The sequence below is a fragment of the Rana temporaria genome, chromosome 6, assembly GCF_905171775.1.
Source record: "Rana temporaria chromosome 6, aRanTem1.1, whole genome shotgun sequence".
NCBI classification, from domain to species: domain Eukaryota; kingdom Metazoa; phylum Chordata; class Amphibia; order Anura; family Ranidae; genus Rana; species Rana temporaria.
In genome coordinates, this window is record NC_053494.1 from 54,925,567 (window position 1) to 54,938,194 (window position 12,628).

Sequence of the window (12,628 nt, forward strand, 5' to 3'; positions counted from 1 at the left end):
CCTGTCATATCCTAGGCTGCAGTCCGCGTAGCGATGTTCCTGAATCAGGGGCATTCGCTACGCGGGAGCAAAACAGCTATTGCGCCGCGCAACCTATGGTTGCGCGGGCGCAATAGCTTCTTGAATCTGGCCCATAAGGTGCAAGTGAAACATGGTAACATCTGGTTCATTAAAACTAGAGAAAGTCAATTCATACAAGAATTATAGTAGCATGGAAAACCTTTTGGATGCCTCAGGGTTATGGGACCCAGAATATTCCCCTGAAGGTGTGAATATGCCCATCAGTGGTGGTTCGTCCATAGAGGGCGCTGGAGCGCCGCCCCCTCTGGCTCCGCACTGCCACTGACCAATAACATAGATTCATTGCATTGAATGAATCTATGTTATTGTCGCCACTGCCGCTGGTCTAATTCAGATGGCCGGACCTAGAGTGCCGGCCACCTGGATAAGGGCAGCTGGTTGGCTGTACAGAAGTGCCTATCAGAGCCAGTGGCTCTGATAGGCTTTCCGAGTACAGCCCTCAGGCTGTAGTCGGCTTCCGAATGCTTATCCTCGGGACGTACCGGCGGTGCGTTCCTTGGATAAGACTGACAGCCAATCAGGTTCACCGGTTCTGGCTATCGGTAACCTGATTGGCTGAAGCGTCATCGAGGGCGGAAGAAGACATCGAGGGACGTGGATGGCTGACTCCAGTAAAGGTAAGTGCCGGGCGGGGGGAGGGATATTTTACAGGGCACAGTGGCGACAAAGGGCACAGTGACATCAATGGGCACAGTGGCGACAATTGGCACAGCGGCATGAATGGGCACAGTGGCGACAATTTGGCACAGTGGGGGGACAATGGGCACAGTGGGGACAATTGGCACAGCGGCATGAATGGGGACAGTGGCAACAATTTGGCACAGTGGTGACAATTAAAGGGCACAGTGACATCAATGGGCACAGTGGCGACAATTAAAGGGCACAGTGGTGACAATTGGCACCGTGGTGACAATTGATGGCACAGTGGCTGTGTTTGATGGCATGGCACAGTGGCTGCGTTTGATGGCATGGCACAGTGGTGACAATTGATGGCACAGTGGCTGCGTTTGATGGCATGGCACAGTGGCTGCGTTTGATGGCATGGCACAGTGGCTGTGTTTGATGGCATGGCACAGTGGCTGCGTTTGATGGCATGGCACAGTGGTGCGAATTGATGGCACAGTGGCTGCGTTTGATGGCATGGCACAGTGACTGCATTTGATGGCATGGCACAGTGGTGACAATTGATGGCACAGTGGCTGCATTTGATGGGCACAGTGAGGCTGCAATTTTTTTCTTTTTCGTTTGCGCCCCCCCCCCCAAAAATTTTGAGCACCAGCCGCCACTGATGCCCATTCATATGAAATGGAATGTTAATTGGTGATTTTTCTCTTTCCACCTTTGTTGATTTTCTCTAGTTGATCTAGTTTGGCTGTACTTTGATACTGGGCAAATAATAAAAATTATGAAAACTGGAGAAAGGAAGATCAGAACAAATGGTATATTGTCAACAGAAGTCACTCAGGTTTATACTTTCATTTTATGAAAACATTGAACTAGAATTCTGATGCATCTCTATGGATAGTATACTTTTTGCTCTAATTTCCTTTCCTTGGGCCTAAATAAATCTGCTTAATTGCACCGAATCAAATATGTAGATTAGACCAACCTGGTATAGTATAAGAATAAAGTATGTCACCAGAACAGTTTTATATGTAACAATGTAAACATGGTAATTATTACATTTCAAATTGAAAACATTATGTTGTGGAGAAAGCATGGTCACCTGGGATCGCTTTCTTGTTTCATACAGTCTCTTGGGTAAAGGTCTCATATAAAGCAACAAAACAGATGCTAGGTCATTTGACAATCAGCTGTTCACGGCTGTTCTACCTATTCACTTATCTGTAGGATCATTTTGTGACTTCATTATGCTGACTTTGAAATGCTTTTTGGCTACCTAAGTGAGAAAGTATTTTTTATTATGTTGGTCCTCATAAAGTAAACCAAATATGCATAGCATGTATACAAGTATAGCGTACAGAGTAAAAATAGTAAGTCCAACACACATCATTATACTGATTAACCTGATTATACCGTGTGATGGACTTTTTACCTATATGTCAGTTTAATCCTCCCTGCTTGTTTAAGGCTGTTAATTGTAATTACTCTTCTGCAGCTAGCCCTGTTTCAAATGTTAATTGTTCTAGCCCTGTTAAAACTCTGTGTTATACCAGCATTAAGCCTTGGCTCATGTATGGATGCTGCTGTGATTTCTTTTATGGGAAGAAGGGAACGTTGACGGGGATATCATACCGATACCGTCACATACCGCTTATAATAAAGGAACAGCAGGCCTAAGGCAATCCATAAATGATTTGATTTTCTTTCCTGCGGTAGAACACAATGATTACTGCTAGTGGATATAGCCACTGGCAGTAATCGCATGACAAAAATCCGACAGGCTGGTTGGGTTTCCTTGGGACACTGCCAGAGTTCTCCTATTGGATGCTGCTGCCCCATGTGGTTCTAGCAGCCATCTGGGGTTAGGCAGAAGCAAGTGGGTAGCATAAGTAGAGGTACTCCACCTGTCAGGGACAGTACTAGTGGTAGGGAATACTGCGTTTCCCCGAAAATAAGCCAGAGTCTTATATTAATTTTGGTAACCAAAAACATAGTAGGGCTTATTTTCAGGGTAGGACTTGCATTTAATGTACTGTCTTCTCTCCTCCTCTCCCTCCCTGCCTGTCAGGAATCCCCAGTGAAAACATAGTAAAAGTGCTTGTAAAATGCTAGAATCCTCTCTATTACTGTAGTATATAAGGTAAAAGGTGTGTGTTACTGTAATATAATTGCGTCAAATACCACCAGAGCGCTCTTCCCCGCCACGTGCACTGCAGAGGGGGCCCGAGATCCGCGGGAGATCAGCAGATTGGCGCTATAAGAAGGTATTTGACTCAATTATATTACAGAAACACACACCTTTTATATTATATACTACTGTAATAGAGAGGATTTCAGCTGTTTACAAGCACTTTAAACTAGGAATTCTTTTTGGTATAGGGCTTATATTACAACCCTCCCTGAAAATCTCAGTAGGTCTTATTTTCAGGGTACAGTAGGTCTTCCTTACAGGAAAACATGGTAGTTCCTGGTGAGAAGCACCGATCTCCCTATATGGCTTTCAATGAAGCAGCTGAAAGCTGCTTCCCCTCCTCTCTCTCCCGCAGCTTTTAGATGATTCACTGAATACCATACAGGGAGATCGGTACTTATAATTACCCCAACCACCGCACTGATTGCCCTTCCTCTCTGGGCCCCCTGTGTGTTCCTCCGGCTCCTCTGCCCCCCTCTGTGTTCCTCTGGCCCACCTCTGTGCCCCTCTGCCTCCCCCCTTTTTGCTCTTCTGGTCCCTCTCTCTTCTCCTCAGCCCCCCTCATCCCAGATCTCTCAGGATGGAGAGCGGATCACTGACTATGTTACAGGTAAGACTTAATCTAGGCTTACCTGTAGATAAAAGTGGTCTGTAAGGGTTTACAACCACTTTAAACAATAAAAAAAAAAAAACGAACAGATTCTCCTGCCAGCCCTTGCCTGAGCAGGAACAGCCACACACTGAACAAAGTTCTGCTAGTCCGTGCTAAACTGTCTGAATTTCAATCAGTGTATGGTCAGCTTTACTGAATAGAGCATATAATACTTTATACTATATATACTATAATAAATGCAAGGTTTATGAACTCAGTTTCCCCAACTCAGAAGTACCGTATCTATCGGCGTATACCGCGCACTTTTTTCCCCCTAAAATAAGGGGAAAATCTTGGGTGCGCGATATACGCCGATACCCGCGCTATGTTTGAACGCAGCCACCGACATGTACCAAGCGCAGTACACTCGGGTACACTCGGCCAGGCTCGGCTCCGCTCGCGGTCACGCCCTGTGCCGCCTCCTAGCCTTTATGCGAGAGGAGCCGAGCGTACTGCGCTCGGTATATGTCGGCGGCGGCGTTCAAACACAGCGCGGGAAGCGGGGATCGGCTCAAAAACAGCGTGGGAAAAGCGGGGAGGACACCACCGAGGCCGCAGACGGACGCCGGACCGGACAAGGCCGCCGATTGACGCCAGGCAAGAAACCGACGAGGGGCATTCAAACTGTAAGTATTTTCTTTTTTTCAGGAATTTTCCCTTCCAGGTTGGGGGTGCGCGCTATACGGCGGTGCGCGCTTTACCCCAATAAATACGGTATTTAATGTTTCTGGAAAGTGAAGTGGTTGTAAACCTCAGACATGAAATATGAACAATGCATATCACTCTATAGTGTGTACTTGTCTCAATTAAGAGCACCAAGTGTCACTTTTGTGTGCTGCTTCGTTCCTCTGCTATCAGCATGAATCACTTTTGACAAGTTTTCCTGACACCAAGAGAAAAATGGTGACAGAGAAGGGACCTCCAGCAGATTGACAGTCTCAGCCCCATTTCTGTGTGCTGTTATGGGGGGGGGGGGGGGGGGGAAGAGTGTCCCTTCTCTTCCGTCCAATCAACTCTCAGATCTCTCCTCACTGAGCTCTGCAGAGTGTTCAGAAGTTCAGAGCTCTCCACCCCCTTTTTTCTGAACTCTCAGGCAACATTTATATTTCAACACTTTTAACAGCTGTAGAGAAGAGAAGACTGCAGATAGACATGTATAACTTATGTAGGAGGATTTTTTAATCCCTATGTATCACCTGAGGGAAGTCACTTCACAGGATATATGTCAAGGTTTTCACGCACTTTAAGCTTTATGCCGTATCTAAACTAAAATGAGAAAAGAGAAACAGACTGCAAAAGGGTAAATGCAGAACCTAAAATTATTTTTTTTCTATTCTTGTTTTATAATGTCAGTATTAATGGATTGTCCACCAAATATTCTTCTGTGTAGGTTTTATTTAATGCAGAAAGTTTGGAGTTCAAGTGATACCCTTTATTATAAGCTGTTGTTATAACTGAGATCCCTTCGTTCATACATTTCTAAAAAAAAATGGGCTCTGAAACTCAAATATTAATACACAGAGCTACAAGGAGGGGCAATAAATGGAAAAAAATAAATAAAACTGTTAATTACTTATTAAAAATACTATCCATAACAGTCTTTAGAAATGTCATCCAAATTGGTGAATAAGATAGAACATCCTCTTTAAAAAACAAACGCCTCACTTTATTATGATATCGGAGCTGCTAGCACCCAATCAGATAATAAACATCGGGGACTGCCGCTTCCGGTGAGTAGTCACCATACAGCCACTCATTGTATATTGCTCCCTGTGCAATATGGGCCTTCATCTTAGGCAAAGGACTCCTGGATCTTTCAGATTTGTCCTTTAGCATGTATGAACAAATCTTATAAATATCCAAGCTAAGTATATGATAAGCTGTAGAGTTGGCACCATGATCTTCTACGGGAAAAATTATATCTCATCCATAAGCATTCATAAACAAATCAAGTTACAGAGAACTGCGAAAACGATGATATAACCAGTCGTCAGTGCAGCACCTGTGAGAGATACAAAAAAGATGAATTTAGTTATTTTTACATCTCTCAAAAAAAAAAGATAAAAGAGACTAGATTAGGGTAGGTTCACACCACGATTTTCTATACAGTTTTTGGATACGTTTTTTTTTAAAAAAAACGTATTCTAAAAAACGGACCCAACCGTACTCAACCGTATGCTTCAAAAAGCAACCGTATACGGTTTAAAACCATAAACGGTTACAAATAAGTAGTACGGTTACATACGGTTGTATACGGTTGCATCCGTTTTTTAAACGGAATTTTTTTTTTTCCAATAAAGTTTTAGTTGTTCTATTGAAATTTCAAGGGAAGTAGGAGGGGTTTGCCAACTAGCCTTGCCTTGCTAGGTTGGAGAGAGAGAGAGAGCGCAGGTTATTTTTACAGCTAGTGATTTGGTGTGTATTTTCAGTCATTTAACCATGCCTATTGTGCCCATTTTGCGCCTAAAGCTGGTACAGCTGCGGGAGCGTCAGAGGGAGCTTATGTGGAGGAGATTTTCACGTAGGTTTTGGGTGCACCCGGTGAATGCCATTCGGCCTAGGCTTGGTGCTTTTGATTCACTTTTTGTCCAGTTAAACCGTATAGAAAAAAACGGACAGAACCGCAACGACATACAGTTCTCATAGAGTCCTATGTTAAAATAACCGTATACGGTTGAAATACGTTTTTTGAACCGGACCAAAAACCGTGGTAGACCACGGATTTTTTCCAGGAAAAAAAAAGTTAAAAACCGTATGGTTTGAAAACCGGATACAACCGTATGATTTATGGCAAATACGGTTTTTAATGTAAAGTCTATGGCCACGGTTTTCTGTACGGTTGCATAGGTTTTTTTTTTTTAAACAACGTATCCAAAAACTGTATAGAAAATCGTGGTGTGAACCCACCCTTAAAGTGGTTTTTACTTGTACCTACCGGTAAGCCTATCCTAAAGCCTACCATAGGTACAGTGAATATCTCCTGAACTTGCATAGTTTAGGAGATATTCACACTGCATGTAGTTGGTGACATCAGCTCTAAAGGGAAAGAATACCCAAGTTGTCCCTTCAGAGCTCCGTTCTATGGATGTGACTCCCGGAGTGACGTCATCGCGGCTTGGCCAATCAAATGGTGTCAGCCCGAGAACCTGGAAGGAAGACCGGGTGAAGAGGGAAGCCCCGTCAGCGGTGACAGCCATTGGAGTGCTTTGTTCTAAGGTAAGCATTTCATAATGTGCTAGTATGCGATTCATATTAGCACATTATGCCATTGTCTTGCGTTTTTTTTTTTTTTTCTTAAAAAGGCTAATTGTTGAGTTACTGCCATGCAACAAGTCAGAGTAAAGTATTAGTTTTTAAATACGGTTCAACTGTACTGTTTTGGCTAGTACGGTGCTGACTTTAACATGTACACCGATTCCTAGGGCATGTAGTGGTTTGTACGGGTCTTTACCAAATGTACCTCCCTACTACGCTGCCTGGCTTAGCACAGAGCTAGGCCACTCTTTTCAGTCTTACATTACTAGTCACACTGGCATCCACACCCCTTTGATATCAATACACTTGCAACTGCTCTGCTTCTGTCCGCCGATGAACATAACCACAGAGGAACCGCTGGAGTCAGATGAGAAGATTGTCACTAAGAGCCAGGCAGTGAAGGAATCTCTGGGTGATGCTATCTACCTTAACTAGCATAGTCTGAGGCTTATCTGAGTACTGAGGGGGTGCTAATGTTAAATCTGATGGGGGGGGGGGGGCATCTGAGGTCTGAAGCGGTTGCTGATATTAGATCTCATTATGGCGCCGAGCTAATGTCTGCAAGGAGGGTTGATCTGAGGTCTAAAGAGAGTGCATATATTAGATCTAATGAGGGTGCTGATCTAATTTCTAAAAAGAGGGTTGATCTGAGGTCTGAAGTGGGTGCCGATATGAGATCTGAAGTGGGTGCCGATATGAGATCTGAAGTGGGTGCCGATATGAGGTCTGAAGTGGTTGCCGATATGAGATCTGAAGTGGGTGCCGATATGAGATCTGAAGTGGGTGCCGATATGAGATCTGAAGTGGGTGCCGATATGAGGTCTGAAGTGGGTGCCGATATGAGGTCTGAAGTGGGTGCCGATATGAGGTCTGAAGTGGGTGCCGATATGAGGTCTGAAGTGGGTGCCGATATGAGGTCTGAAGTGGGTGCCGATATGAGGTCTGAAGTGGGTGCCGATACGAGGTCTGAAGTGGGTGCCGATACGAGGTCTGAAGTGGGTGCCGATACGAGGTCTGAAGTGGGTGCCGATACGAGGTCTGAAGTGGGTGCCGATACGAGATCTGAAGTGGGTGCCGATACGAGATCTGAAGTGGGTGCCGATATGAGATCTGAAGTGGGTGCCGATATGAGATCTGAAGTGGGTGCCGATATGAGATCTGAAGTGGGTGCCGATATGAGGTCTGAAGTGGGTGCCGATACGAGGTCTGAAGTGGGTGCCGATACGAGGTCTGAAGTGGGTGCCGATACGAGGTCTGAAGTGGGTGCCGATACGAGGTCTGAAGTGGGTGCCGATATGAGGTCTAAAGTGGGTGCCGATATAAGGTCTGAAGTGGGTGCGAAGGTGGTCTGATGGGGGAAATGATCTGAGGTATTAAGTGTTAGCTTTTGGAAGGGGGGCTGATCTAAGGCCTGAAGCTGTAACCCTAACCCCTGCAATCTATATGGCATATTGTATCTTAGTCCTGATCGCTGGGTTCTGGAAGCTGTGCTGTACATTACATATTTCTGGCCAACATGTTTATGTCAAGCAAGGTGAACCTATTTTCATACCTGCCAACATTTTGAAATGGGAATGAGGGACACCTACTAGAAAATGTATGTAGGGATAGGACATGCCCCCTGCGACAACCCCTTAAAGTAGAATTAACCAAAAGCACTGGGAAACACTTTTTGAAAGATAAAAAGTGTATTTTATATACAATTATATAGATCAGACCAAAATGAGGGACAAATGAGGAGGAAAGAGGGACAGAGGGACATTGTTCCAAATCAGGGACAGTTGGAAGCTATGCTATTTTACTCCTCGATATGTTGAAGGGTATGAGTTATTTTCTGCATCCTTGTTCTGGGTAAAAAACTTAAAGAGAAATTTCACCCCATCCTCTCCATTCCCGTGGTTAATTTATAAACTAATGCCATGTACACACGATCGGTTTTTCTGATGAAAACAGTCCATCGGTGTAAAAAAATAGAACGTGTTTTAAATTTTTCCGATGGATCAAAAACCGATAGTAAATTCCGATCGTCTGTGTGGAACTCCATTGGAGAAAAATCCACGCATGCTCAGAATCAAGTCAACGCATGCTCGGAAGCATTGAACTTCATTTTTTTCGGTTCGTCGTAGTGTTTTGGCACAGTCGGAATTTAGTCTGATAGTGTGTATGCAAGACTAAGTCAGCTTCATAGGATTTCCGAAAAAAAAATCCAACGGATTTTTTTCCATCAGAAATCCGATCGTGTGTACAGGGCATTCGAGTGCAAAATGGTGAGTAAAGGAATTGAAGTCAGAGAGTGAAAATTATATCTATTTGGAGAAGGAGAAGTCAGCAATGGCTGCCCCCAAGTTCTCTTTGGAAAGATTAACTTTAACAAGTTAAAAATAGAGAGAGAGATTGAAAATATATACTTGTATCTATATATTAAACCAGATTTATAGGCATATTTGTTGTATATTTATTTTCACCCATAAGTTTTTTCAGAATTGTAGATAACAATATCTAAAGGTACTTTGGCCTATGCTTACCAATTGATACAGAAGTTAGACTGGTGGCTGTGGTTGTACTTCTTGTTGTCAGTGATTGTGTCCTGTTGCTGCTCATCCTGATGCCCTCTAGTGCTTGACTCAGGGCTTGCAGCTGAGAGGCATTGAGTTGTGCACGCTGGGATTCTGTAACCATCGCTCCATTTTCAGGTCCTAGATTAGATATATGCTCTGCTGAGAGCTCCTTAAAAACACACTATGTATTAGGTCTTTGTTTCCATTTTTTGTGCAAGTAATTATTCTCGTTAACTAGGAATCTGCTTTCACTATGCACACATATTGCAATGCAACAATCAAACTTTTTTTCATAGTGAAATGCTATGTATGGTCATTTTGAGTAGCCCAGTAAGCATGTTCGTTGCCAGGGAATGGAGTGTTTCCAGTGTACAATAATAGGTGTTTATTTTACATACACAAGAGATAAAACAAAACAGAGCGCACTGTACAGTGCTATTAAAACACCTTTTAATAAATAATGTAATAAAATCACCTTGATCAGGGTATATAACCAGGAGAAGCTTTTCTCAAGGTACCCAGGTCACATCTGCAGTTGCTGAACCTACTCTCTCCTCTCACCAGTCAGCTGGGAAAGGGTGAGATGGAAGCAGTGATGGAACCCTATGGAGCAAATGCTGAATTGGACCATGGAAGAAGTCACTGGAACTTGTCCCAAAACAACAGCTAAAAATGGGGACCTGCATGTGAGAAGAGTGACTCTAAATACATTTTGGGCCATGCCACTTCATCGGAGTGGAGAATTGAGGTACAATAAAGCCCTGTACACACGATCGGATATCTGATGGAATCTAATCCGATGGATTTTTTCGTCGGATATCCAACGAAGCTGACTTTCATCAGTCTTGCGAGATCCCCTAGGCAAGACTGATGAAAACAAAAATGTTATCGGTAGTCGTCTCTAAGAAATGGTGCCACATCCAATTAATGAATCGAGAAACAAAAGAGAGATCCCCTAGTGGACTTTAAAGGCACCAAAATATATGAACTCAAAAAGTAAGGTATAAATATAATTTATTGTACGTATGTCAAAAAGTTTGTTTATACATTAAAATAGAATTGTATATGTAACAGTTTTAAAATCAACATGAGAACAATGATATAATGAAGCAAAAAAGTATACGGGAGATGATTGTCCGATTATAAACCCCAGAGGTCCCCAGGGCCCTGGAAGGCAACCCCTTTTTTTTTTTTTTATAAATGTTTATTTTATTTTTTTATATATATATTTTTTATTTATTTTTTATTAAAGGGCACAAAGGTTTCTTCTTTTTTTTTTTATTAAAGGGCCCAGAGGTCCCGGATGGCAACCCCCCTTTTTTTTGTAATTTCTTTTTATAAAACAATAACAATTTGTGTATGTGTATACTGTATATATATATATATATATATTTTCTTATTAACCACTTCCCGCCCGGCCTATGGCCGATTTACGTCCGGGAAGTGGTTATGAAATCCTGACAGGACGTTCTAGAACGTCCTGCAGGATTTCATGCCGCGCGCGCCCGTGGGGGCGCGCATCGCGGCGATCGGTGATGCGGGGTGTCAGTCTGACACCCTGCATCTCCGATCTCGGTAAAGAGCCTCCGGCGGAGACTCTTTACCACGTGATCAGCCGTGTCCAACCACGGCTGATCACGATGTAAACAGGAAGAGCCGCCGATGGCTCTTCCTCACTCGCGTCTGACAGACGCGAGTAGAGGATAGCCGATCGGCGGCTCTCCTGACAGGGGGGGTTCGCGCTGATTGTTTATCAGCGCAGCCCCCCCTCGGATCGCCACACTGGACCACCAGGGATGCCCACCCTGGAGCACCAGGGTGGGCAAAAAAAAAAAAAAAGTTAAAAAATAAATAAAAAAAAAACATAAAGAAAAAAGATGCCAGTCAGTGCCCACAAATGGGCACTGACTGGCAACAATCAGTGCTGCCACCCCAGTGTCCATCAGCGCCACCCCAGTGTCCATCAGTGCCACCCCACAGTGCCCATCCATGCCCAGTGCCCACCTAGCAGTGCCCATCTGTGCCACCCATAAGTATCCATCAGTGCCGCCCATGAGTGCCCATCTGTGCCGCCTATGAGTGCCCAGTGCCGCCCATGAGTGCCCATCAGTGCCGCCTATGTGTGCCCATCAGTGCCGCCTATGTGTGCCCATCAGTGCCGCCTATGTGTGCCCATCAGTGCCGCCTATGTGTGCCCATCAGTGACGCCTATGTGTGCCCATCAGTGTCGCATACCAGCGCCGCCAATCAGTGCCACCTCATCTGTGCCCGTCAGTACTACCTCATCGATGTCCATCAGTGCCATCTCATCGGTGCCCATTAGTGCCGCCATATCAGTGCCCGTAATTGAAAGAGAAAACTTATTTACAAAAAAATTAACAGAAAAAAATAAAAACGTAATTTTTTTTCCAAATTTTCAGCCTTTTTTTAGTTGTTGCGCAAAAAAAAAAAATCGCAGAGGTGATCAAATACCACCAAAAGAAAGCTCTATTTGTGGGGAAAAAAGGACGCCAATTTTGTTTGGGTACAGTGTAGCATGACCGCGCAATTGCCATTCAAAGTGCGACAGTGCTGAAAGCTGAAAATTGGCTTGGGCGGGAAGCTGCGTAAGTACCTGGTATGGAAGTGGTTAAAGGGCCCAGAGGTCCCCAGGGCCCCAGATGGCAACCCCCCTTTTAAAAAAAAAAAAATATATATATTTTTTATTTCTTTTTTTCTTTTTATTAAAGCGACTAGAGGTCCCCAGGGCCCCGGATGGCTACCCCCCTTTTATTATATATATTTTTCTTTATTTCTTCTTTTTTTTGTAAAGGGCCCCCTCGCTTCTCAATTCGCGGCAGCCGCCCCCCCCCCCTCCCCGCTCCAGGAGGGCCCATGCCTGAAGCTGTGTAAGGGGCCCCGTAATTTATAAAGTAGGGAATCTGACATTCAGCAAGAATACTCTGCAGAAGAATATTCCAGGTCCTCAAGTATCAATTGACAGTGATTAATTCACTATCAGAGAATGATTGGTAAAAGCCACATCACTGGTTCATTTACATGTTTAACTTTTATTCTTTATGCATACACCGATCAGCCATAACATTAGGATGACCCACCTAATTTTGAGTAAGTCCCTGTTTTACTGCCAAAACAACCCCTTTTTCTTCCAAAACAGCCCTGACCCGTCACACAATGGATTCCAATGCCGTGTACACACGACCGGTTTTCATAACGAGAAAAATGCAATTTTTTTAATTGGTCGTGAAAAACGGTGGTGTGCATGTT

At 44.0% G+C, this 12,628-nt stretch overlaps 1 protein-coding gene across 1 annotated transcript in view; it reads right to left on the reverse strand.

Moving 5' to 3' along the window:
* Positions 1–5,272: 5,272 nt before the first annotated feature.
* OTOA (otoancorin) overlaps positions 5,273–12,628 on the reverse strand; it is a 159,808-nt gene continuing 152,452 nt past the window's right edge. Inside the window, exons 28-29 of the mRNA XM_040356824.1 lie at positions 9,329–9,530; positions 5,273–5,550 (exon numbers count right to left, since the gene is read on the reverse strand). Coding sequence (XP_040212758.1) covers positions 5,486–5,550; positions 9,329–9,530 — 267 coding nt within the window. The 3' untranslated portion in view covers positions 5,273–5,485. The remainder of the gene's footprint in view (positions 5,551–9,328; positions 9,531–12,628) is intronic.